Here is a 27,000-nt window from a genome sequence, read left to right as displayed (position 1 = left end):
GGAGGCGGTTCCCAGAATATTTAGTAAAATGCAGTACCAAAGAAATAAACTGTTACATGGTACTTACCGTACTGGCTAAAATTGGCTTCTATACTTCCTGGAATATGCTGTCTCCAATTGTCCAAAAGCTTATCAGAGGTTAGGTTTAAGTACTCCATCACTTTCCAATGTACTTCTTTTTCACTGTCCCCAAAGTTAACTTGTTCCCTCTCTCCATTAACTTGTAAGGCCTGATACATTATTCCTATCCAGTTGTTTAAATCTCTGTAATCCTCACTACATACAGCCCTCTGACTTCCTAGTATACTCTGAAAATGCCTGATAACTGCCACCATTTAAGCACATAGCAAGTGAATTTAGGGCATGTGATTTTTAAGCCATTTGACCAAAACACATGAAAACAAATCCATTTTATTTATTTTCAGTAAGTTTAAATCCTTGAGGGGTACAGCATCTGGAGGGGGGAAAAAGAAAATGTCATTAGGTGCATGTTATACATACAAATTTACAAATGTCATTAGTAACACAATATGGATAAATCTCCCATTGTCTCATTACTCATCTCTAAAAGGCATCCAATGAGTTATATGTAGGTAGGGGGAGGAACCAAGTTTTTATGGCCTTCAATTTTTAGGTGAACATGTTACTTTGCACTCGGGTTCAAAAGTACCCCAAGTGGCCCAAGACTATTAAAAACGGATACTATTGTTAATTGCCCTGACCGGCGCACTGAAAGGCTTTGGGTTCAATTCCTGGTTAAGGACACAGACCTGGGCTTTAGGTTCATTCCCTGTTCCTGGTCGGGATGCTCTCAGGGTGCACGAAGGAGGCAACCAATGTTTCTCTGCCCTTGACCAGGAATCAAATCTGGGACCCTTCTGTAGGCCACTGCTCTATCCCTGGAGCCAAACCAGCCAGGGCCAATGTTTCTCTCTCCCTCCCTGCCACCCATCCACTCTGTCTAAAAATAAATATTCTGCTTGAAAAAATAAATAAATAAATAAAAAAAAATAAAAATAAATATTCTATGGGCCCAGCCGGCATGGCTCAAGGGTTGAGCATTGACCTATGAACCAGTTGGGGCACATGCCCAAGTTTCCTATTTGATCCCCAATGTGGGGCTTGCAGGAGGCAGCCAATCAATGATTCTCATCATTGATGTTTCTATCTCTCTCTCCCTCTCTGAAATCAATAAAAATATTTTTAAAAATCTGGTAGGATTGACAAAAACATGTTTTCTTCTACAAAATAAGACTAAACACCTAATCTAATAAAACTGTCAAAAGACAGGGAAATATTAGTAATTATGCCAGAAAATGGCATGTTTTCAATTTTCTAGCAACTATTTTAGTGTCCAATACATGTCTTTGCCAGGAATTTGTTCATTTATTTTATTTTGCTGATTTTTTCGTAGAGAGAGGAAAGGGAGGGGACACAGAAAAACATCTATCTACTGCCTCCTGCACATGCCCCAACCAGGAATAGAACCCTAAACCTGGGAGTTAAACTCACTACCTTTTGTTGCCCTGAATGATGCTCCAATCAAATGAGCCACACCAGCCAGGGCAGAAAATTATTCATTAAAATACTATTTCCCTCCACAAAGCTTCAGCAAAATCTAAAATCTAGGCATAATTCACTTGAAAAATTTGCCTTCACTTTCCTTCTAATATCAAGAACCTTATGTTCCATAATACGGTTACACAGGAGCCACTAATTCTGTAGCATAATCTTTCTAGTTACATTTTATAATCACGTAAGTTCTTCCAACAGCTTGAGCTTAGTTTGACTCAACAAGTATTCTGCTTATAATTGTACTTACTACTCGGATTCTGTGTCCAATAGCCTTAGCAGGAAGGTTGCTTCGGAATTTGGCACGAACCATTCCACTGTTTCCATGAGCGCGAGTTACCTTCCCCCAGATTACTCTGGTTTTGTTTGGTTTGCCCCCAGGAGTCACTGTGTTGCTGATTTTAAAAGAGAATACAAAAACCATGAGAACCCAGGCAATTAGTACTCTAATGTGGTACAAAGTCAAAGTGACATCTGACCTAAAAGCCTTCCGCATACTATATGCCAGACACAATGTAATTGTTTGGAATTTTGTAAAAATACAGTTTATAAAACAAATTCCTTTTAGAGGATAACCAAGTATATAGTCTTCACTTATATGTAAGTAAAGTATAGAAGGTAAGATGGTAAGAGCTTTTGAAATAACTGAGAAAGAATAAAGGAAAGGGGGCCGAAACCGGTTTGGCTCAGTGGTAGAGCGTCGGTCTGCGGATTGAAGGGTCCCAGGTTCTATTCCGGTCAGGGGCATGTACATTGGTTGCGGGCACATCCCCAGTAGGGGGTGTGCAAGAGGCAGCTGGTCGATGTTTCTCTCTCATCAACATTTCTAGCTCTCTATCTCTCTCCCTTCCTCTCTGTAAACAATCAATAAAATATATTTTAAAAAATAAAATAAATAAAGGAAAGGGGGTCAAGTAGTTTGAGGTATTTGTGTGTATCAAATTTTAAAATCGGGAAGGTCTAAGAAGGTATCAAAGACTGAGGAGGTGTGTGCTTTGCTTGTGAAAAGGCATAAGAGACCAAGAGGTGAATCCCAACTAGATTAAGAGTAGAAACAGTTTTGAAAACATAGTCTTTGATGACTTTGGCTTTTACTAATGACATGGGAGCTTGAACAATGTACAGATGATCTGACATAATTCAAAGGATCACTGATTGTAGGAGAAAAGGAGAACAAAGATGAAAGCATGTATCAAGAGATTTTACTTGGTCTGTAATGGGCTTAAGAACCCAGGATAGAGAACCAAATGAATTAGGATACATGAAAAGCACTCTATAAAATCGTTAATATCATAAGGAGCTGGCTCTTGCCTTGAAATAATGAACAGCTGTTATTAACTGCAGAAGATACTTACATACAAAACTACCCTCAAAAGTAACATCCTTCTATAACCCATAACCTCCCATAAAGGTCCTAAAGGTCCCAAAGTAGAAGCCACACCAGTATCAATTTATTTGTTTGGATAGGGAAATAAGACAAATCTCAAATAACAACTCAATATGCATAACAATACTATAAACTTACTTCTTTGCTTTGTACACATAAGCACATCTCTTGCCCAGATAGAATTCTGTTTCATCTCGAGCATAAACACCTTCAATTTTAAGAAGTGCTGTGTGCTCCCTCTGGTTCCGGAGACCCCGCTTATAGCCAGCGAAAATGGCCTTGGACCACAGCCTAGGACACACAAAATAGGTATCAACCACAAACTGCTGTCAGATCCCGTTTAAATTCAACAAACAACCAGTATGATTTGACCTGTAATTCCCCACACACACACACGTTTCGAGTTCGCCTTTAGTTAGCTACAGGCCTAATAAACAAAAAACTACAAGAACAAAGCAATTATATTAAAAATACATACCTTCCAGACATATTTGTCCTTATAGAAGTCCTGTTCCCAGCAGGCCTTAAACAAAAAGAATCAGTTTAAAAATTCTTGCAACGCCACGTTCCCCACCTAGTCCCTGCTTGTTTCTTAAACCTGTTTGCATTTCCCGTTCAGAGCATGGGGAGACGTCACGACGCTGAAACAAGTACATGAAGCGCAGTCTGGCAAGACACTCCAACGTCAGGCAATGCCCGATAACTAAGTAAACTCCAAAACCAAAGTTGCAAGACTTATAACCCCTAGAAAACTCCTAAAGGAAGTCCTAAGAAAACTCATGTCATGTTCACTACGAAAATAAAGATCAAGAAAGAGAAGCACGGAGCAAACAAGACTCTTAAGCAATGAATGGGAAAGAAAACCCAAGAACGAGAGATTATAGACAAAGCCAGGTTTGCAGGGGAAGCAAATGCCAAGAACCCCGCCAAAAGCTGCCGCTGTCTCAATAAGGTAAATGCAGACGATAAAAGTGCCTCTGATTCCTTTGGGACGGGACCAGGAAGCAACTCTCAGACTAGGGGAGCACCCGTTTCCCGGGCGTCAGGGGACCAGCGCCATCCGTCCCACATCTCCTCCATCCTGTCCTCCCTGCTGCTGGGACCCATCCAAACCAATGCCTGGCAGAGCCTCCGTGCCCCAGCAGTGCCTCTCCGAAAGACGTGGTGGGACCCACTCCAGTTATTTACCCCTAAAGTTCAGCAGCAGCGGCGCTCCCGCTCACCTCCGCAGGGTCCAAGATGGCGGAAAAGGGAAAGCAAGGCCCCGCCGCGTGGCCTTGTGGGAGAAACACCTCTCCGCCCCGCCCCCAGTTTAGGCATCTCCCTCAACCGCCTAAAGAAAACACACATCGGGGAAATGGTTTTCTGACTAAAAACAAGCCACGTTCAGAAGCACTCTTACAAATTCTGTCCATGAGTAATGTCATCTTTGTAAGCTGCCGCGTGTATTATATTGGAACAGAGGGAGGCAGAGCGGTAGCCAGCAAAAGGAGGAGAACCAACGCTCCTCCATAAAGCCCGGCGTTGCCATAGAAACATCTGGGTTTGGCGCGTGCGTGGTCGGGTGCGGTCGGTGGGAAGAGCGAGGCCTGCCCGAGGACATCACCCCGGCTTCGGGGACCTCAGGTTTGATTCCCGTACGCGGGGGTGTCTTTCGCTCTTACCGCACAGGAGCGGGGCGAGCGGAGCCTCCGACCCCAGCCTAGAAGAGAAAGGCCGGTCGCACCAAGGGGGGAGCTCTTCTCTTTACCTTCCCCGTCCCCCCCCTTCCTCCTTCCTCTGTACTCCTTCCTCTCTTTCCAGAAATGACTGAAGCTCTTACCTCCATCCTTTGCTTTTGTCCCCGAGGGTAAGGAGGACCGTCGTTTAAAAAAGGCCTTATTCCTTTTTTAGGGAGAACTCACTCAGCTGCCCTGTGATAGGTCGTCAGGAATTATATGATATAGATTAATGGACGTCGGAGATTTACGTTTCCTAGTTATCGCACATTTGTTTGGGTTTCCCTTTGGGCCCATTCATTGATCGAACCGTTTATTGAATGACTCTCGTGTACCAAGCTTTTTTTTTTTGGCTCAGAGGACATTGCAATAAACCATACAACAGAAATCTGCCCTCATAAGGGTTTACTTCCTGGTAGGGGGAACAAACTATAGCCTGGGTACATTTTAAATGTAACGCTGACATGGATAAGGAATGAGCGAGAAAGAATAAAAGGTGACTCCAGAGTTTTGTGTAATAGATGTATATCCATCATATTTCAAGTCAGATCCTTATACATGCATCAGGATAGAGTTTATAGCCTATCCCCCCCATCTAATTTCCTGTATCCTAGAAATATACTAGAAAGCCCACTATTATAGAATATGCTAACAATTCTAGCATTAAGTTCCTCGGAGGAATTTAACGCATTGTGAGTTTGATTCCTTTGTTCATTCATTCTAAAAATATTTATTGAACATAGTGCCTGGAACTTAGGATACAATCGTGAGCATCCATGTCAAGGTTCCTGATCTCATGGAACTTAACAGTCTAATGGGGGAAACGGAAATACACATTACAAAGTGTGAAGAGAGCCCTGCAGTCAGTCCGTGCTTGCACAGAGGAATGGAGATCCAGCCTGATGGATGAGTGAGGGAAGGTGTCACTTGCAAAAGTATCAGTCAAGGCATTTTTCAAACTGCAGGTGATCCATCACCCATTAGATCATGATTATAATCCGGATCTAAGGCACATGCAATAGAATAAAAAATATCAGAATGTATCACAAATGTTGCAGGTAAATGGTTTTATAAAACTTTTTCGGTTACTTGCATGTATGTGTATTTACATAGATGCCGTATATGAAATGTATGTGTGTCATTGTAGGTCATTGTGTCAGTGTTGTGCTGGAAGGTGAAGAGAATTTAATAAGGAGTCTGCTTACAAAGGTGTCGTCAAGAGTGAAACTGTAAGGGCTAATGCATTCTCCAGGCGCATGGGGATGAAGTTCTCTGAGCCCCCAGGAGAGAGCGCTATGGAGAGGATTGCCTGACAGGAGCCATGGCCTTTGGTAGAGAAACAGCCAACTAATGGAAGAGTGGAAGCTGGGGGAATAAACACGGGACCTTACAATCCTACTCTACGGATCTCTTTTGAAATTCCCCACTGATGCATGATGCACTCCATGAGGATTAGAATCTCAGGGCACGGGAAATGATGGAGATTTTAGAGGGGCAAAAGGCAGATACCTAGCAAAATGGCACTAATTTAAACTGCTACCTGACCGGACTTTATAAGATGAGAACCATGAGAGAGAAGAGGGGAAAAAACAAAAAAACAGAAAAAAAACCAGTGCCAGATAGATATGGAAAAGGACAGATCATGAAGGCCTTGTAGGCAAAATTAAGACTTTTTTTTTCCTAAGGCAAAGGGAAACTATATATGGAACATGATCAGGATTTTTAAAATTATTATCTTTGCTATTAAAAATATTACCTATGTCTCCTTTTTTTCTCTTTTGACCTCTTCTAGCCCACACCCTCCTCCCTTGCCCCAGGCCTTCACCACACTATTTATTGTCTGTGTCCATGGGTTATGCATATAAGTTCTTTGGTTCATCTCTTCCCACCCACTCACCCACCCCCATCTTCCTTTGTGATCAGATTTTCAATTTTAAAATATCTCTCTTTCATTTTAAAAAGATCATTTTCAGCTCAACTGGCAGCCAATCAGTGATTCTCATTATTGGTGTTTCTTTTTCTCCCTCACCCTCCCTCTCCGAAATCAATAAAATATAATTTGAATATATATAAAAAGATCATTTTCAGCTTGGCTGGTGTGGCTCAGTGGTTGAGCATTGACCCAGAAACCAAGAGGGACTCAGGAGCCAAGAGGTCACTGGTTTGATCCCCGGTCGGGGCGCATGCCCAGGTTGTGAGCCCCATCTCTAGTAAGGGCTATGCAGGAGGCTGCCAGTAGATGATGGTTCTCTCTCATCGATGTTACTTCTCTCTTGCTCTAGTAATCAATTAAAAATATATTAAATAAAAAAGATCACTTCCAATTTGGAGGCAATTAGGGTAGTCAAGCAAGAAACAACATGGTCTAGCATGGTGTTAGAGAATATGGAAATATTAGGTACAGTCACAGGACTTGGTGTGGGTTAGATTGGAGGATGCTGATGTCAATCTGAAGGAGAAAGCAGGAACGATTCCTGGGTTTCTATCACTGAGGAATGAGAAGCTAGAACAGAACAAAAGAACTGGGTACTGTAAGCATAGTTCTAGCTTAACTATGTGAAGCACATGGACCTAGGCCACAAGTTGAAAAAAAAATGGAAAAATAACACAAAAGAACAAGACCTTATTAAATCATGCTACTTCCTCCTAAGACCGCCCTTGCACCAGAAAGTTTGGCTAGTTTGGAGTATGGTTGTTTCAAAATTTACATAAACATTCTGATTCATATGTTAGAATTTTTGCATATGAAGTTTTTGTTGTGTGAGGCATTTGTACCACCCCCTTTTTGTGTGAACAAAACCACACTGGACACTTAACCATTCACTATTCATTCAGTATAGAGCAAAATTCTCCATAGAAAATTTAAAGCTCTTTTAAGCAGAAAGGACTCTGGTTTACGGAGGAGGGTTAACATCTTGGTAGCTGTGATTTTTAGGATAAAAATTTTTGTTTTTTGTTTTTTTTGTTTACAGAGAGGAAAGGAGAGGGATAGAGATTTATAAATATTGATGAGAGAGAATCATCGATCAGCTGCCTCCTGTACACCTCCCACTGAGTATGTGCCCGCAAACCTAGGTACATGCCCTTGACCGGAATCGAACCCAGGACCTTCCAGTCCACAGGCCGATGCTCTCCACTGAGCCAAACCGGTTTTGGCAGAATAAATAAAAAATTTTTAAGTGTAGTCTCGAGTGTTCTTTAAGTCCAGATGGAATCAACTCTGCTGTCTTGACAGATCAGAGGAAAGATTAATGAAATATTTTAGTAATCAGGGTAACAGAAAAGTAAGTATTTTATAGAGGTTACCAATTAAAAAATCAGAATATAATAAAAAGTATGAACACCATGTTGGATATTAATTTACCTTAAGAAGAGATTCAAAGATTGCATTTACCTGTTGATAATTAAGCTGGTGACCTAGTAGACCTGCACCACATGATGGTTCTTCTACCTCTAAAACTTCTAATAGCAAAAAGATGGGATAAACTACAGCTCTTGTAATTCTTTAATTTTCTCGGAATGGGAGAGCATAGAAAAAACTTAAATGTCATTCAATACTCAAACTAATCTCAATGTTTTCTTCCCATTTTAGCTGACTTCATTTTTGTGAGGTTATACATGTACCTTGGAAGTTAACAAAGCTAACTTAAGAAGAATGGAAGTGTATGTTCAAAATTTCTATTTTGTGTGTATTTATTTATTTATTTATTTATTTATTTATTACAGAGTGGAAAGGAGAGGGATAGAGATTTAGTATTGTGTGTGTATTTATTTAAATTGTCCCTTACATTAAATTTCTATGAATTATTTATTTTTATGTAACAAATTACTCCAAAACTTATCTACTTACAATATAAACATTATTTCACACAGTTTTTGTGGGTCAGGAATTTTGGAGCTGGATGGTTCTAGGTTGGGTTCCCTCAAAAGGTTGAAGTTAGCCAGTCCTGCAGGCATCTGAAGACTTGCCAGAGGCTGGAGGATCCTCTGCCAGATGTCTCATAGAGCTGGCATGTTAATGAACCTATCCACAGAGCTGCTTAAGTGTCTCCATGACAAGGCAGCTGGTTTCCCACAGTGTGAGAGAGACAAGAGCATATGGGCGAAGCTGCAATGTCTTTTCTTTCATTGATTTTAGGGAGAGAAAAACATTGATTTGTTTTCCCACGTATTTATGTATTCATTGGTTGATATTTGTAAGTACCCTAACCAGGGATCAAACCTGCAACCTTGGTGTATCGGGAGGATGCTCTAACCAACTGAGCTACTGGGCCACGGCCTGAACCTAGCCTTTTATAACCTAGCCTTGGACCCCACAATATTCTTTTAGTTACATAGGTTGATTAGTCCTATTCAATGTGGGAGAGATTACAAAAGGGCATGAAGGTGAGAATCATATGGGCCACTTTGATACCACATTCCAATAAATATGTATTTGCATTTAAAATTTTTATCGTGTATGTACGATAAAAATTAGTGTTTTTCACTAATCATGAGGCACTTTTGGTTAGTAGCATCTAAAGATGTTGCTAGAAAAAAAGTTAATTCAAATTGGTTAAGCATAGCCAAATTACATGCATCACATAACTTTGTTAAACAGTAAGTTGCTTGCTTATGGTTGGTTAAAATGTCACTGAGGTATTTAGCAGAATCACGTGCAAAACTCTTTTGTTCATCTTGGTTATATGACAATATAGACTTCATAGGAGCCAATCTACATGCTGTCTGTGCTTTTGAGTTTAACTTTAAAGCATTTGGTGGCTGACTTATTTTTTTCTTTATTTTTTCTGTAGAAGCCAACCGAAAGCCTCAAATCTTTCTTTAAATCCTTGGCAACCTGAGGTGATGGTGTCAGTGATAGGCGAACCACCCAGGATAGTGGTAGAAGAAGAAACAGCCCCAGAAGCAGACGAAGAAGTCATCCCAGAAATCATAGAGGCACTCTCCGTTCTAGATGTACTGAGGATCTGTGCTGTTCTGGAAGACACCACAGACCAGCTCTCCATTCTCAACTATATCATGCCTATTCAGTACGAAAGAAGACAAAGTAACACCATGGTATATTTCATTGAATCTATTTTTTCTTATTTCTCCATTTACAGTATCTATGTCATTAAACGTAACATGGGCAATAGCATCTTTATCTCAGATAAGGCCTATAATTATTACCTGAAATATGGACTCTCCGTTGGAGTGAAATAGCCATATCTCAAGGTTCGTTACCAGCCAGAATATCCTTTTCTTCCAGTATGCTGGCATTGTTCAAAAGGCCTGTAGTTAAATAGGTATAAGTACAGTATATACAGATACATGACTGAGTGGTCCCATTTATATTTCTCAGCTGCTAAAAGCTAACTGAACACTAGGTGGAGGAAATTCAATGCTGACGCCTCTAAACATTGCTTTAACCATTTAAAATGACTTTGTTGTCATTTCAGAATATATTCTAACCTGCCCTTCTGAATACCCACCACATTATTGTGTCAGTCATTACATTTTCAGCGATGCCATGGACTACTCACAGCACGTATTTAGTTATCAAAAAATCCACCCTGGTAGTGTACAAGAGATTTATAAGTGACTAAGCTCTTGTTAATTTTAGTAACTTAGGTCATACATACACGATAAAAAAAATTTTTTTTTAAATTTTTTTTTTTTTCCGGACCTGGGGATTAAACGCACGATAAAAAATTTAAATGCAAATACATATTTATTGGTAGCTGGCGATTGGTGAAGAAAGCGGCGGCTGTCCCGGTGGAGGCAACGATGGGGCGGCCTCAGGGAGGCGGGACCAGCTGGAACACGCCACCCCCTGGCGCTGCGGTGACCACTCACCTTCCCTGCGAGCTGCCCTGCACGGCGGTGGCCTGCGGGGAACCATGGCCCTGCTCGTCCTGCTTCTGTCCTTGGTGGCGGGTGTTTGGGGGAATGAGTTTAGTGTGTTACGATCACCAGAGTATGTTGTTTTCCGCAATGGCAATTGGTCTCTACCAGGAGAGCGAATCCCAGACGTGGCTGCGTTGGCCATGGGCTTCTCTGTGGAAGAAGAACTTGCTTGGCCTGGACTAGCCGTGGGTAACCTGTTCCATCGTCCTCAGGCTACTGTGCTGGTGACGGTGAAGGGAGTGGACAGGCTCGCTCTACCCCCAGGCAGCGTCACCTCCTACCCTCTGGAGAATGCAGCTCCTTTCAGTCTTGACAGCGTTGCCAATTCCATTCATTCCTTATTTTCTCAAGAAACTCCCGTAGTTTTGCAGTTGGCTCCCAGTGAGGAAAGAGTGTATATGGTAGGGAAGGCCAACTCAGTTTTTGAAGATCTTTCAGTAACCTTAGGACAGCTCCGCCGTCGCCTGTTTCAAGAAAACTCTGTTCTTCATTTATTTCCCCTTAATTCCCTGAGTAGTAACAATGAAGTTGACCTGCTCTTTCTTTCTGAACTGCAAGTTCTGTGTGATATTTCAAGTTTGCTGTCTCGACATAAGCATCTAGCCAAGGATCATTCTCCTGATCTATATTCACTGGAACTGGCAAGTTTGGATGAAATTGGGAAACATTACGGAGAAGAATCTGAGCAATTCAGAGATGCTTCTAAGGTCCTTGTTGATGCTCTGCAGAAGTTTGCAGATGACATGTATAGTCTTTATGATGGGAATGCAGTGGTAGAACTAGTGACTGTCAGATCATACGACACATCACTTGTGAGGAAGACGAGGACTATCCTTGAGACAAAACAAGAGAAGAACCCAGCAAGTCCCTACAACCTTGCATATAAGTATCATTTTGAGTATGCAGTGGTCTTCAACATGGTACTTTGGGTAACAATCTCCTTGGCCTTGGCTGTGATTATCACCTCTTACAACATTTGGAACATGGATCCTGGCTATGATAGCATCATTTATAGGATGACAAACCACAAGATTCGAGTGGATTGAACTTGCTTTATGCCAAAATTACAAACAGGGTTTGGAAATGGCTGTTTTGTGAAAATAAATTAGTGTAATTTAAAGTAGTACACTTCAAAAATTTTTAAAAGCAAATTTTGTTGTCTATTTTGTGTGTACCTGTGAAGCTGTTTTAGAGTAAAGTATATTGACATGAATTGATTTGTGTGATAGATTTCATAATATGCTCAAATATTAATTATAATTGTGTCCCATTTAGTATTTGAATATAATACACTGAAATAAATGTTAAACATTTAGAATAGTTTGTGTAATTTATGTTGAGAAAAAGCACTGGATTTATTAGGGAAACTTTTAAGTGCTCAACTTCCTTACACAGGATAGGTGAACATTATATTTGGGTTGTTATATACTACGAGCAATGGGTTATTTGGAAGCAAGAGAAAAGGTTTTAAACTTTAGAGCAGCCCTAAACGATGAAAGTGCATGTACAGTCACTGAGATTTGGAACTGCATCTGATTGACAGAGGTTAGCTATTTCTTAACTTATTCTGAAAGTTTGGTGATACACATTTGGTCTAATGTGGATATTAAAAATACTACAGTGATCTAAGAAGAAACTAGCTTTGTGGAGTTACAAATGCTTATAATTATACACACAAAAACATATTGGGCCATGAATCTATAGTCTTTTAGTTTGCTGGCCAGTGTGGCTCGGTTGGAGCATCGTTCGGTACACCGAAAGATTTCAGGTTCAGTTTCTAGTCAGGGCACATACCCAGGTCGCGGGTTCAAACCCCTGTTGTGTTGTGTGCAAGGGGCAGCCAATCAGTGTTTCTATCTTGAATTGATGTTCCTCTCTGTCTGCTGCTCCCTTCCTCTCTTTCCAAAATCAATAAGGATATCCTCGGTTGAATATTAAAAAAAACAAATGTTAAAAAAAATTTTTTCAGTAACTGGTTTGTATCACTACAGAATATTAACTATAAATAGATACTCCTTACTTTCCATGTGGAAGTGGACCAATGTCTAGAAAGAGCAACAAATAAAGTGATTAATAATGATTCCAAATAAAAAATAACCCACATACATCTTTATTAAGTTTAGCAAAATTAACATTATATAATTTGTACAGAATATATTCTTGGTGCTTTTTTTGGTACACAATATATTCTTATTTCTGACAAATGAAAATTGCTTTAAGCCTTGGCCAGGTACCTCAGTTGGTTAGAGCATGGTACCAACACACCACAATTGTGGGTTTGATCCTGGGTCAGGGCACATACAAGGAGCAACCAATGAATGCATCAATAAGTGAAACAAGTCAATGTTTCTCTCAAATAAATAAATACAAAAAGAAGAATAAAGTTACTACATAAATGAGAAAACAAATTGCTTTCTATATCTAACTGAAAAAGAAGTCCATATTGTAACTAGACAAAGTTCCCTTTAATTGTTCCTTATAATTTAAAAATTATTATTATATGTATAATCTGGGTTTGGGTTTGTAAAGCTTTTTTTAAAGTTTAAAACTTTTCATATAAGCATAATCCATGGACACAGACAAGAGAGTGGTGAAGGCCTGGAGTGGGGGTGGGGAGGGCGACTAGATGAGGTTAATCGGGGCAAGGAGAGTGGGACTATGTAATACTTTCAACAATAAAGACTTAAAAGATGAAATAAAGTTTAAAAGTTTAGCCCTAACTGATTTGGCTCAGTAAATAGTGTTGGCCTGTGGACTGAAGGGTCCCGGGTTCGATTCAGGACAAGGGCACGTGCCCGAGTTGCAGGCCCCATCTCAGTGTGGGGCTTGCAGCAGGCAGCCAACCAATGATTCTCATCATTGATGTTTCTGTCTCGCCCTCTCTGAAGTTAATAAAAACATTTTTTAAAAATTTACACAGGATTTTAATAGAACACTGGATTTGGAGTCAAGGAGACCTTTGCAGTTCAGTTGTGTGCTATGAACAATTCATTTCACTTTCTTGGTCTTAGTTTTCTCATTTGTAAATTGTGATGGAGTTTTAAGAAAATGATCTATATGGTCTCTTCCAATGCTAAAATCCTATGAGTTCTGGGGTAATTTTTAAATGACCTTAATACACATGAATAGGTATTTTATAACAAATTAATTTCCTTATCAATTTATGAATGACAAAGATCAGAAACCCAAGAATTAAGCCTTTCGATGCCTGTAAAAGAACTCTGATTCATGATAAGAGAGTTACAAACAGTACAGAGGAGACTAGTGTTTCCTTCCTGCTTACTGTCTCCTTCAGTAAGAAAGCCCTGGCTCGTGTTCTCAGTGGTTAGAGCCTCAGCCCATGCACCAAAGGGTCTTGAGTTCGACTCCCGATCAAGGGCACATACCTGGGTATCAGGTTCAATTTCCAGCCCTGGTCAGCGTGCGCTCTCTCTCTCTCTCTCTCTCTCTCTCTCTCTCTCTCTCTCTCTCTCTCTCTCTCTCTCTCTCTCTCTCTCTCCTTCCCTCCCTGCCTCCCATCCATAAACCATCCCTTCTTTCCACTCTTAAAAAATAAATGGAGCCGAAACCGGTTTGGCTCAATGGATAGAGTGTCGGCTTGGGGACTGAAGGGTCCCGGGTTCGATTCCAGTCAAGGGCATGTACCTTGGTTGCGGGCATATCCCCAGTAGGGGGATGTGCAAGAGACAGCTGATCGATGACTCTCCCTCATCAGAGTTTCTAACTCTATCTCTCTCCCTTCCTCTCTGTAAAAAAATAAAATATATTTAAAAAATAAAAAATAAATGGAAAAAAAAGTCCCCAGGTGAGGGTTAACAAAAACCAAAAAATAAAAAAGATAATCAGTTAACAAGATGAAGTATTATTATTCATAAATGATACTGTCAGGCATTAAAAAAAAAAAAAAGAAGAAGAAGAAGAAGAAGAAGCAGCCAAAACCGGTTTGGCTCAGTGGTAGAGCATTGGTCTGCAGACTAAAAGGTCCCAGGTTTGGCCGAAGCTGGCTTGGCTCAGTGGTAGAGCATCAGTCTGCGGACTGAAAGGTCCTGGGTTCGATCCCGGTCAAGGGCATGTACCTTGGTTGCGGGCACATCCCCGGTAGTGGGTGTGCAAGAGGCAGCTGGTTGATGTTTCTCTCTCATTGATGTTTCTAGCTCTCTATCTCTCTCCCTTCCTCTCTGTAAAAAATCATAAATATATATTTAAAAAAAAGAATTTACCATCATAGAAATTCAAGAAAGAATGAAAAACCCAAATTTATAAACAGCCTTCAGCAGTAGTCACCACTTCAGTAAATAAAAGAACACAACTTTTGAGATGTTTTATTCTGGCTAATGATCTTCATCCACAAAATTTTCTGACTTAACAGAGGTTCTGATTTTGATTTTGTAGAAGTATAAGTAATAAAGGTTTGCTCGGCTGGTGTGGTTAGCGATTGAGCATAGACCTGTGAACCGAGAGGTCACAGTTGGATTCCCGATCCGGGCACATGCCTGGGTTGTGCCCACTGTGGGGCATGCAGGAGGCAGCTTATCAATGATTCTCATCATTGATATTTCTCTCTCTCCCTTTCCACGTCTCTCTAAAATCAGTAAAAATATATTTTACAAAATGATGGATCTGCCGAAACCGGTTTGGCTCAGTGGATAGAGCATCGGCCTGCGGACTCAAGGACCCCAGGTTCGATTTTGGACAAAGGCATGTACCTTGGTTGCAGGCACATCCCCGGTGGGGAGTGTGCAGGAGGCAGCTGACCGATGTTTCTCTCTCATCAATGTTTCTGACTTTCTATCTCTCTCCCTTCCTCTCTGTAAAAAATCAATAAAATATATTAAAAAAGAAAATGATGGATCTCTTAAAATAATGTTTTGTTTTTACTTCATAGTACTATAGTTGTTCAATTTCATAAATGTAACTATGCCATTACCCTATATGTCATTGGATATACACTTTTAAATCTTAGTATGTGTGTGGATTTTTTTCTTCCAAAGACTTCACATTATTTAGCCTTATAACAACCTGGAGTTGAACTGTTAGTTAGCATTATCCCATTTTTACAGCCATTTTTATAGATAACGACATCTCCAAGTAGATTTCCCCCCCCTCCCCATTTGTTTGATACATGGAATGGGAATGATGAAACTATACTAATATACCAGGCTCTCTCAGAAGCGAAGTAATGGACCGAAGTTTGGAAAGAGATCCCTTGCAGGAAATAACTTTTTCTTTTTCCTTATAGTCTAATGCCCTATTTTGTACATAATGTATGCTATATAAACATCTTTACTAGTGACTGGACTAAATAGAACACTTAGCTAGTTCCTTTAAGTTCTCATCTAGAAATTCCTATCTCTATTCATCAGTAAATCAGTTTGACACATTTGCTTCCTTTTCCAAATGCCTACGCATAAAGGAAGAGGCAAAACAGGGCAATCAGAAAACCAGCTTCCTAGGCCTTACATTTCCTAGACAAAAATGAGGTTAAAAATGTAGGCGAAGGCCCTTGGATAGCTTTGTCTCTTTACTCTTTGAAAATCTGTTACGTAAAACATCGTTTCTTGTTTTTTAGAAGAAATACAATGAAATGAATTTAGAAGAAAAAAAAACAGAGAACCTTCCACGGGTCCGGAAAGGGACTAAAGAAGAACCCAGGCTGCCGGAAATCAGACAAGGAGGCCAATTAGCCAGCGAATTCAACAAAGTTCAAGACCTCGTCCTCCATTCACACGCAAGGCAGTCTATTCTTTCCACAGAGACACTGAAAAAAATTCAGAATGATAGGTAAGGAAGGAGAGCATGTTTGGAAGTGTACGTGTATTTCTGGGTGGATAAAGAATGAGTGCCAATGGGGAGTGAGGGCATCTATTGTGTGTGTGTGGGGGGGGGGGGGACCAGTGGTAAGATATGTACACAGATAATAATTTAAAAATATATATAAGGGAAAAATAAAAAATAAAAATGAGTGCCAGGTGTCTGGCTGCCCTCTTCACTTCTGGGTGGTCCTTGTATCCAAAGTGAGTGCTGATAACAGAGTTAGCTAAAGATTGCCTAGAGCCGTGGTCAGCAAATTATGGCTCGCGAGCCACATGCGTCTCTTTGGCCCCTTGAGTGTGGCTCTTTCACAAAATACCACGGCCTGGGCGAGTCTATTTTGAAGAAGCGGTGTTAGAAGTTTAAGTTTAAAAATTTGGCTCCCCAAAGAAATGTCAATCGTTGTACTGTTGATATTTGGCTCTGCTGACTAATGAGTTTGCCGACCACTGGCCTAGAGGAAGTGTGATACAATGGAAAGTATAGGAGTTTAAGGATGTGAAGCAAGTATTGAGTATTTATTTGCAATTTTTTAAAAAATGAGAATAACTGCAACATTAGTGTGAGGATTAGAAATGAGGCTTCAGTCAAGTGTCCAGCATAAATTGGTAGCTATTGTGATGCTTTATCCATTACTAAGAGACAGACATTATCAAAGTAGCCAGATTTCAAGCTAATGTTTTAATCCTGATGGTTTTTTAAAGTCAGTCTCAATTTCCATTGTCTCATTAGGCAGTTTTTGTCAACTTTCTGTACCTTGTGATTTATTCATAAATGTACCTTGGTTTTAAACTTATTCTGTTTAAAAGAGGGTATAACATTAAAAAAATAAAAGAAAAAAAAGAAGGAATAACATTATGGTAAGGATTTTTGGTAAGCGAGAGCTTGTAGTAATTGCCAAATCCAGCCTGTAGTGTGTTTTTGAAAATAAATTTTATTGGAGTACAGCATTGCTCATTTGTTGACATGTTGTCTATGGCTATTTTCATGCTTCAACAGCGGAGCTGAGTACGTAGTTATAACAGAAAATTTATGGCTTGTCTCTTTACTGGAAAAGTCTGCAGACCCCTGCATTACACCCTCACTAGAGGAGTAATGCTCTTGTTAAAATCAGTCTGGCCGAAACCGGTTTGGCTCAGTGGAGAGAGCGTTGGCCTATGGACTGAAAGGTCCCAGGTTCATTTCTGGTCAAGGGCATGTACCTTGGTTGTGGGCACATCCCCAGTAGGGGTATGCAAGAGGCAGCTGATCGATGTTTCTCTCTCATCAATGTTTCTAACTCTATCCCTCTCCCTCTCTGTAAAAAGTCAATAAAATATTTTAAAAAGAATATTAAAAAATAAAAATGAAAAATAAAATCAATCTGGCTCAGATTTGCAGACATGACAGGAAGATGTCCTGTTTACTATTAACGCCCTTTTCATTCTCAGGATGAGGCTCATGGCTTTTCAGTATCTTGACTTCAATATACTTAATTATTATGAAAAAACTTTATTGAATCTTTTTATGTGAATTATTATTAGTACATTACTATGTAAGTGTAAGTGTGATTCTTGCTAACTCTATATCAGAACATTACATGGGAGTTTAAAATTTTTCTACTTAAGAGAATATAAAGAGCAATGGACTAGGATTCATGGTTCGAGCTTTATCTCAGATTGGCTGTGTGATTTGGGCAAGTCATTTAACCTTTCTGAGCCTAGGTTTACTCATCTCTAAAAGGTGAGGGTTTTATTCAGGTCTTTCTCTTTTGTAAATTTAAAATGATTTAACTTTTTTAACATAAACTATTTCAAAAATAAAGAAAACTGCAAAGAATAAAATAATGGATATTATCTATATAACCATCAAATCGACATTTTACCATGATTGCTTTAAAGCTTTCTATTTTTTTTTTAAATCAATCTTTATTGTTCATATTATTACATAGGTTCCTCGTTTCTTCCCCCCTCCACCAGGTTCCCACCCCACCCTCTGCCCCCTCATCCTCATCCATTGGTGCACAGTTTATGTTCAGTCTCTTCCTCCCTCCCTTTCCCCGATAGTAAATCCCCCCTCAGATAGCAAATCTGCTACTTAGCATTTTCTCATATCAATAATACCTCCACATGCCCAATGATACACTTCACACAAAAGACATTTCCTAATAGGACAACCAGCCTCATCCAGGCCCCACCCAAGGCACTCACAGATCAACACCCCAGGACTATACTAACTCAACACATCCAGATCTAAGCCTTCATCACTTGATTCAGCAGACCCTCAAGTTCCCGCAAAAGTTTCCAGCCATGTCTGAGAGGCAGCCGTGGGGCAGGGGCAGGCGAGGAGCGAGCTGTTCCGGGCCTGGCTGCTCCGGGCCTGGCCTCTGTTGCTCTGGTTTGTTCCACAACCAGCTGCTCCGGGTCTGGTCACTGCCGGTCCTGACCCGGTTGCCCTGGACTTGGCTGTTGCTGCTACAGGCCTGGCCACACCCGACTCGGCTTAAAGCTTTCTATTTTTAATAAAATAACTTCAGATACAATTGAAGCCTCTGATTCCAGCCCTGTAGTGCTTGTTCCAAAGATAAACTGTCTTCTGAATCATTCTTTTGTAAATTGTGATACTTTAAAAGATATTTTTATTAATTTCAGAGAGGAAGGGAGAGGGAGAAAGAGATAGAAACATTAATGATGAGAGAATCATTGATCAGCTGCCCCCTGCACACCCCAACTGGGGATTGAGCCCAGAGTCGGGAATTGAACTGTGACCTCCTGGTTCATAGGTTGATGCTCAGCCACTAAGCCAATCCAGCTGGGTGTGACTCTTTTATTAGGTAGGTATGTATGTATGTATGTATGTATGTATGTATGTATATTATTAAGCCATACATATAGTCCTGGCTGGGTAGCTCACTTAGAGTATCATCCCAATATGTAGGTTTGATCCTGGTTGGCCGGGCACATGCAAGAGGTAACCAGTGGCAGAGCCAGCATGGCTCAGTAGCTGAACATCAACCTATGAACCAGGAGGTCAAGATTCAATTCCCGGTCAGGGCACATATCCGGGTTGCAGGTTCAATCCCCAGTGTGGGGTGTACAGGAGGCAGCTTATCAATGATTCTCTCTCATCACTGATGTTTCTATCTCTCTTTCCCTCCCCCTTACTCTCTGAAATCAATAAAAATATATATTAAAAAAATTAAAAGAGGCAATCAATGAATGCATGGATGAATGGAGCAGCAGATAGATGTTTCTCTCTCAAATCAATCAATAAAAAACAAAAAACCAATACATATATACTTTTACATGTTTTTAAATGTTTATATATCTTATACTGTACATTCAATGTTTCTCAGCCCTTGGTATGTAAACTTCTTCAGATTAAGAACGTTCTGTTTTATTTCTAGCATTCTAAGAGAGTTTATTGTTTATAAATAAAACAATAAAATATCAAATGCCTTTTCTGCACTTATTGCAATGATTATATGGTTTTTCTCCTTTTGCCTTTATTAATGTGATGAATTCTTTAGATTTTTTAATATTAAACTACATTGGCACTTCAGAAATAATTCCAACTTAGATATGATGTTCCTTCTGGGTCTTGTGTGACTTCTATAGCCCTTTGTGACTGTAGTGAAATATGAATCTTATTAACTTACATTTTTTCTCCTTACAGGCAATTTCTCAGTGATGTGATTTTAGAAACCATGCAGGAGTTACAAAATTCAGGCACTTTCAACAATCTCCTGATATCTCTGAGTGAAGAGAGGAAAAACAAAATGCATTTCTATGATATCATTGACAGGTCAGAGTAATACTAATTTTGTCTTCTTTGTTGCATTTTAAAGTGCTATAAAATTTACCACAAGTCCTTGATTTCCAAAACAAGTGAAGTTTGTGCTTCCCCGGGAGGATAACTACAAGTCAGACATTTGTATTGTATTCCTAGTTTTGCTCCGACAACAATTCAAGTTTCTGGGCTCCTGTTATCTGTATGTACAATATTTCAAGAATATTCTTCCTATCATAGAGTAGTCTTTCTTAAGATTGAGTTCACTGAAAATTCCCGAACGGTAACAGTAAAAATCATGTTGAGGGAAGCTTACTTTTCCAGAGTCTTTCAACTAATTTCAAAGATTTTCATTGCTTTAAAACATTCAACACAATCAAATGCTTTGGGACCAAGATAAAAGTCTCTTTATATGAACCCTGAATACTCAGAATGAGAAAGTGTTGACCTTGTCTGCATAGGTGGAATTGTTTTTCTTTTCTTTTTCTTTTTTAAATATATATTTTATTGATTTTTTACAGAGAGGAAAGGAGAGGGATAGAGAGTTAGAAACATCGATGAGAGAGAAACATCGAACAGCCGCCTCCTGCACACCCACTACTGGGGATGTGCCCACAACCAAAGTACATGCCCTTGACCTGAATCGAACCTGGGACCCTTGAGTCCGCAGACCGACACTCTACCACTGAGCCAGTTTCGGCTGGAATTGTTTTTCTTTGTATTTGTTACTATTCCTTTGTGCCTTGGTATTGGTGATAAATTCAGTACTGGGGTTATTGTGAAGATTAGATTAATTTATACAAGTAAAACACTTTGGATAGTTCCTGCCACATAGTCGGTAAATGCTCACTATAAGTTTATAATAGCTACTATTATAAATTTAACAATTGTAGTTGGCAAGGAAGCATGAAAATGAGCAGTTGTGTACATTGCTGGTGGGAGAATAAATTGGTAAAACTTTTTAAAAAGTGATTTATTCATGAAAATGAAAAGCTATACACCTGATTTTAATTTTATACCATTCACTATTACATATGTACTATTACATAATTTATTTAACCATTCCTTGAGTTTGAATATTGAGCTTGTTTCCAAATGTTTGCTGTAGCAATAAATGTGTCAATGTACACTTTTGTACGTAAATATGCATCATCAAATGTCTGAATCTTTTATTATTCCATATGTGGAATTACAGAATCAAAGAGTGTCTATAGTTTGATGGATGATATTATGAAGCTGTTAAAAAATACTGCTTACAAAGTCATAATAACATGGAGAAAATGTTTATTACAATTTTACATAGAAAAAGAAAGGCTAGACATAATATAGTATTATCACATCTGTATAATAAAATTAACAAAAACATGTATAGAAAATGAGAACTGGAAGGAAATATATGCCAGTGTGTTACTGGGGTGTTTTTATAGACCATCTTTTTCCCCAAAAAATATTTATTTTTATTGATTATTTTTAGAGAGAGAGGAAGGGGAGAAAGAGAGACTGAAAGATTGATTCATTGTTCCATTTACTAATGTGTTCACTGATTGACTCTTGTATATGTCCTGACAGGGAATGGGAGCCACACTTTGGCAAATCAGGATGACACTCTGAACAACTGAGCTACCCGGCCAGGGCCCAAAAACCTTTTAATTTCTAAGTATTTTCTCAATTTTCACTTTATTAAGGGAGAAAATAAATGTGTTAACAGAAAAGCTAAACAAAATACATATACCCTTTTGACCCAGCATTCCTACTTTTGGAAATCTAGCTTATAGGGGGGGGAAATAGATATATATGCAAAACATTTATTGCAGCACAATGCAAATACCTAGAAATAGCATAAATGTCCTTCAACGGGGGAGTACTTGAATGATGATTAATTTTATAAAATAAAAACATACAGCTATAATATTAAAAAGGATGAAATAGTTATGATTGGTCGAAGAAATGTTTTTCATATACAGATAAGTGCCAAAAAGTTACAGTATTATATATATAGCATCATTCTATTAAGAATACATGCTCATTTACATATTTGAGAGCTTAGAGAGAGATGTGAAAGTATATATACAATCAAAAAGCTTGACATTGGTTACCTCATAGGAGTAGAATCGGAGGGGAGAAGGGAGATGGCAGATTGTGTACTTTTCCTCATATATTCCTATTCTATTTTGAAATATTACAATGTGCGCTAATTGTATGACCTTCCCCTCCCCAACCCCTATTCCTCACTCCCCCAAAAGAAGTTTCATAAGTAGAGGGCTGAGGGGAGAGGGATGGAGAGGGAGTGCAAATGAGTACAGGGTTTCTTTGGTGGATGATGACAATGTCCTGGAATTGGATAGTGGTGATGGTTGCACAACGGTGAATAAACCCCAAACCACTAAATTGTACTGTTTAAAAGGATGAATTGTATGGTATTAACAAAGTCTCTTTCCTTGAACTAACTAATCAGGCTCCTCTGGTATTTTTGTTATAGCAGCCCGAGCAAGCTAAGACAGTTGTTTAGTTTTGTTTATCTCCATGTTGTTTTGTTATTTTGTTTGCTTGTTTTAAACTTAAGAAATGGGATTGCTGGAGATAAACAGAGAGTAAGCAGAAACCATAACAAAAAGTAAGTTCTCAAACAGTACTGAGTTTGAATCCTGCTGTGCCATTTACTGTTTGTATGGCTGTGGCAAGTGTGTTGGGTCTGTGTCTTCTGAGAGGTGGATGCCAAGATGAGATTAGTCACCTGAGTGAAGAAAATGGAAGGGAGCCCTCAGACCCAGTGCTGGGTGGATCCCAAGTGGAGGAGAGGGGAGGTTGACTGGAAGAGACCGCCTGCAGTGTAAGGATTCTGGGCAAGGTCATCAGAGAACCCTTGAGCCAAAGTCAACCATAGCCCTAACTGGTGTAGCTCAGTGGATAGAGCATCGGCCTTTGGACTGAAGGGTCCCAGGTTCAATTCCAGTCAAGGGCATGTACCTGGGTTGCAGGCACATCCGCAGTGAGGGGTGTACAGGAGGCAGCTGATAGATATTTCTCTCTCATCGACGTTTCTAACTCCCTATCCCTCTCCTTTCCTCTCTGTAAAAAAAGTCAATAAAATATATATATTCAAAGTCAACCATAGAAAAGACCTGGGAGCAGTCGGTGGGATGTGAGGCCTCCGAACACACACAGTGAAGGATCTCAGAGCCTTGAGCTATGTTTGCTTACACTCCCTGTGGTGGGAGGTCTGCGAGCACATTCTCATGTCCACCACACGTTACCTCAGCTCTCCATTACCTCATTTGTCAAATTGGATAATGACAGAGACCACTCAGAAGGTTACTGCAAGGTAAGAATATGTGAAGTGCTCAGAACAGAAAAGATTCTTTTTATCCTCTTCCTGTACCTTCTCGTCTTAGTTTTTCAGCAGTAGCTATTTTATTTTATTTTATTTTATTTTATTTTATTTTATTTGGGGGGTAGGGTGGGAGTGGTGAGAAAAAGGGAAGCTTTTATTTTTAAACAGAAGAATGCCAGTTCATAAATGGAGAAGGAATGATAAAATTACAAATTCACCACTTTTGCAACTTTTTATAGTGAATAAATGATTCAGTCAAATGTTAGCAGTGGAACTGAACACATTAGGTAAAAGGTGCTTGGGGAACAAGATATTAGCGTGGTGAGAATGTGCCTGTGTGATATGTGGTGGTTATCACCTTAACCAAGACCTTGAACTTAGTGTAAGTAATTCAGCAGCAGCAATTTTAGATACAACACTGATAAGCCAAAAAAATCCTCCTCCAAGTTACTAAAACAAATCAGTCTTTTCAAAAATATCACCGAGCCCTGACTGGGTAGCTCAGTTCATTGGAGCAGGGTCCTGATTTGCCATAGTTGGGGGTTTGATCTCCAGCGAGGGTACATACAAGAGTCAACCAATGAAAGCACAGGTGGGTGGAATTGATGTTTTCTTCCCCCCTCCTGCCCTTCCTTCCTTCCTTCCTTCCTTCCTTCCTTCCTTCCTTCCTTCCTTCCTTCCTTCCTTCCTCTCTGTCCCTAAAATCAATAAATTTTTTAAAAATGTTTTTTTAAAAACGTGTCACTGAAAGTGTGCTCCATGAACCAGCATGATGAACATCCCCTGGGAACTTGTTAGAAATGCTGATTCCAGGGCCTTGCCCCAGAACCACTGAAATAAAAACCTCAGGGAGAGGCCGGGAATCTGATTTATAGCATCCAGGTGGTCCTTGTGCACACTGGAGTTGGGGAAGCACTGCTCTGAACACAAATCGTTCTTATTTCTTCTAGGGAGGAAAAAGGAAGAAAACGAATAAAATCTCTTCAAAAGGAGCTTCACAATGTCAAAAAAGAGCGGGAAGTTGAAGTACAGGTAAGAATTTCCTGGGCAACACCAAAAGTTACTGAGCTAAAACTGCAGCATAGAAGCCGTTTTTCTTAAGCCAGGTTTTGTATGAAAAGTTGCTGTTTCTCCTGGGGTGCCTTTACTATTGGAAATCTGAAGAGAGTAACTACAGAGTGGGTCTGAGATGTGCAGGTATGTCCAGGATAGAACTCTGTGAGATCCCAACACTCTGGAGCTCTCAGCCAGCCTTACCCTCCCATCCCACCCACCGTCCCACCACTCCTTCCCTACCGAGACCTTATCCCAGGCAGCCTCACTCCAGCGAACCAGATGGGAACTATAGTCCTTGGAAGGACATCAAGCACATCATGAACCTTCTTATACATGATGGTTAGGATTAATAATGGCATATGTAGTATGTTTTTTTAAACATTTATTTATTTATTTATTTATTTATTTATTTATTTATTGAATCGAAAGAGAGAGAGAGAGAGAGAGAGAAAGAGAGAGAGAGAGAGAGAGAGAGAGAGAGAGAGAGAGAGAGAGAGAGAGAGAAACATCAATTTGTTGTTCCACTTATTCATGTATCGTATCTTCCGGCGTATAAGACGACCTTTGAGGCGAAAAAAAGTCAACCGAAAATCGGGGGCAAAAGACCAAAATTGCACAAAAATTACCTGCAGATCTTGATGGCAAAGTAAGTCTTTTCTTTGAAGTGGGAGGTAGTCTTAGACAATGAAATATAGGCCTAAACCTATGTTTTAACTGTAAAATTAGGGGGTCATCTTATACGCCGGAAAATACGGTATTCATTGGTTGATTTTTATATGTGTCCTGACCAGAGATTAAACCCTTAACCTTGGAATAGCAGGATGACATTCCAACCAACTGAGCTATGGGCCAGGGAGGGCCATTTATATTATATTTTAAACTAGAGGCCTGGTGCACAAGTTCGTGCGTGGAGGGGGTCCCTCGGCCTGGCTGGTGATCGGGCCGATTGGGGCCGATTGCAGCTGGCTGGCCGGGGGGAGGGATCGTGGGAAGTTGGCCAGCCACGGGAGGTTGGCTGTGGGAGCACACTGACAACCAGGGGGCAGCTCCTGCGTTGAGCATATGTCCCCTGGTGGTCAGTGCACATCATAGCAACTGGCCAATCGGTCATTCTGGTCATTCTGATCACGCGGTCATAAAGGTCACGTAGGTCTTTATATATATAGATACGGAATGGACTTACTGAGTTTTTATGGTTATTAGAACCTAACCTTATATCTAATTTACCTCTATTAGAAAATACATCCAACTTTTAAGCAATTGACTTACAAAGTAATGTTTGGGCTACCACTTAGTCACTTAGAAATTAGTTCTACTAGAATGACAAACACTATTAGTAGTTTAGGGAGTTAAAAATGATGGCCTAATTTCAGTTTATCATTACCTAGCTATTTGGACAAGTTTATGCTTCAGATCAGGGAATTGTCACTATTCCCTGAATGGGAGTTAGAAGAATATTTAAAAATATATTTGGAAGAATTGTCTAAAAAAGGCCACTAGCCTTTGTTCCTAGGTACATAGTATCCTTAGGTTTTCTGAACAAATTGCTTCCCAAGGAGTCAAAGTGCATGAAGCTGGATGTCCTGGAACCCTCTTACCTTATTACAATAGTAAGAGGACCTTCCCAGTGGTGCTCAGTGATTCTGAGTACAAACTCTTGCCCTTTGACTCTGCTAGTGCCGACTTGTATTCTAGTGCTGGCTGGAAGGCATTCTGCGCCTCCTCCTTCGCAGGGGCTAATCACGATTATCTTCCCTTAGAATTGGGTTCAATGAATGTCTAGACTGTGGGTGGTCCTAAGTCAACTGCAGCACTCCGAATCCCTCACCCTTTCGTTCTCTATTCAGCAACCCCATTGTCATCCATGGTCATTGGACTTTGGGACACCCAGTGCTATCCTGAAAACTTTGCATGATATCCTAAAACTGGCCTGAATTACTCCAGCCTTCAAGCCATACTTGTTTTTTCTCTGGCCATCCTATTACTACTTTGCATGTTACCTGGCTCTTTTCTTCACTCCAGCCCCTCACCTTTTTTTAAAAAAATCCTCACCGAGAATATTTTTTAAAAATTAATTTTAGACAGAGAGGAAAAGAGAGAGAGAGAAAAAAAGAAAAAAACACACACACATCTATGTGAGAGAAAAACATTGATTGGCCACTCACTACAATCTGGGTATGTGCCTTGACTGGGAACTGAACCCACAACCTTTTTGGTATACAGACCGACACCCAACCAACTGAGTCACTCAGCCAGGGCAGTCCCCTCCGCTTTTTGTACACTTTGATGACTAATTTCTTTTTGGGGGCCAGGTTAAGAGAATACCAAAAGAATAGGTTGAGATGACTCTGATGTTCTCTGTGGTCCAAAATGGATTCAGGAATTAAATGAAAATACAGAAAGCACGCTTATTAAATTTACTAGCAACTCAAAGCTGGTATGTGATAAATAATAGACATTAGAAATAAAGA

General features: G+C 39.9%; 2 protein-coding genes across 14 annotated transcripts in view; one reads left to right on the top strand and one right to left on the bottom strand.

Moving 5' to 3' along the window:
* Positions 1–391: 391 nt before the first annotated feature.
* On the bottom strand, positions 392–4,292 carry RPL35A (ribosomal protein L35a). Of its 3 annotated transcripts, XM_036447113.2 has the most exons (5): positions 4,183–4,292; positions 3,438–3,482; positions 3,098–3,250; positions 1,823–1,967; positions 392–454 (listed from the first exon to the last, which is right to left on the bottom strand). In XM_036447113.2, exons 2-5 carry the CDS (start codon positions 3,446–3,448, stop codon positions 431–433), a joined length of 333 nt encoding a protein of 110 aa, XP_036303006.1. In that variant the 5' UTR covers positions 3,449–3,482; positions 4,183–4,292; the 3' UTR covers positions 392–430. The 3 variants fall into 3 exon arrangements, with proteins under 3 accessions (XP_036303006.1, XP_036303004.1, XP_036303005.1); XM_036447111.2 differs by lacking the exon at positions 392–454 and having other exon boundaries at positions 1,330–1,967; XM_036447112.2 differs by lacking the exon at positions 392–454 and having other exon boundaries at positions 1,330–1,967; positions 4,148–4,256.
* Positions 4,293–4,413: 121 nt separating this feature from the next.
* Positions 4,414–27,000, top strand: part of IQCG (IQ motif containing G) — a 33,797-nt gene continuing 11,210 nt past the window's right edge. Inside the window, exons 1-6 of one of the 11 annotated variants that reach the window (XM_036447100.2) lie at positions 4,414–4,585; positions 8,270–8,362; positions 9,474–9,735; positions 16,133–16,344; positions 20,029–20,157; positions 24,424–24,505. In XM_036447100.2, coding sequence (XP_036302993.1) covers positions 8,343–8,362; positions 9,474–9,735; positions 16,133–16,344; positions 20,029–20,157; positions 24,424–24,505 — 705 coding nt within the window. In that variant the 5' untranslated portion in view covers positions 4,414–4,585; positions 8,270–8,342. The other 10 variants (XM_036447099.2, XM_036447097.2, XM_036447089.2 and 7 more) reach the window with 10 other exon arrangements.

The sequence above is a fragment of the Pipistrellus kuhlii genome, unplaced genomic scaffold (genome assembly GCF_014108245.1).
Source record: "Pipistrellus kuhlii isolate mPipKuh1 unplaced genomic scaffold, mPipKuh1.p scaffold_m20_p_2, whole genome shotgun sequence".
Classification (NCBI taxonomy): Eukaryota; Metazoa; Chordata; class Mammalia; order Chiroptera; family Vespertilionidae; genus Pipistrellus; species Pipistrellus kuhlii.
This window is presented reverse-complemented; position numbering and strand designations above follow the sequence as displayed.

Coding starts and splice junctions, on each gene's coding strand:
- RPL35A (XM_036447111.2), bottom strand. Junction 1,968..3,097: donor TATGTGTACAAAGCAAAGAA/GTAAGTTTATAG, acceptor TTTTAAAATCAG/CAACACAGTGACTCCTGGGG.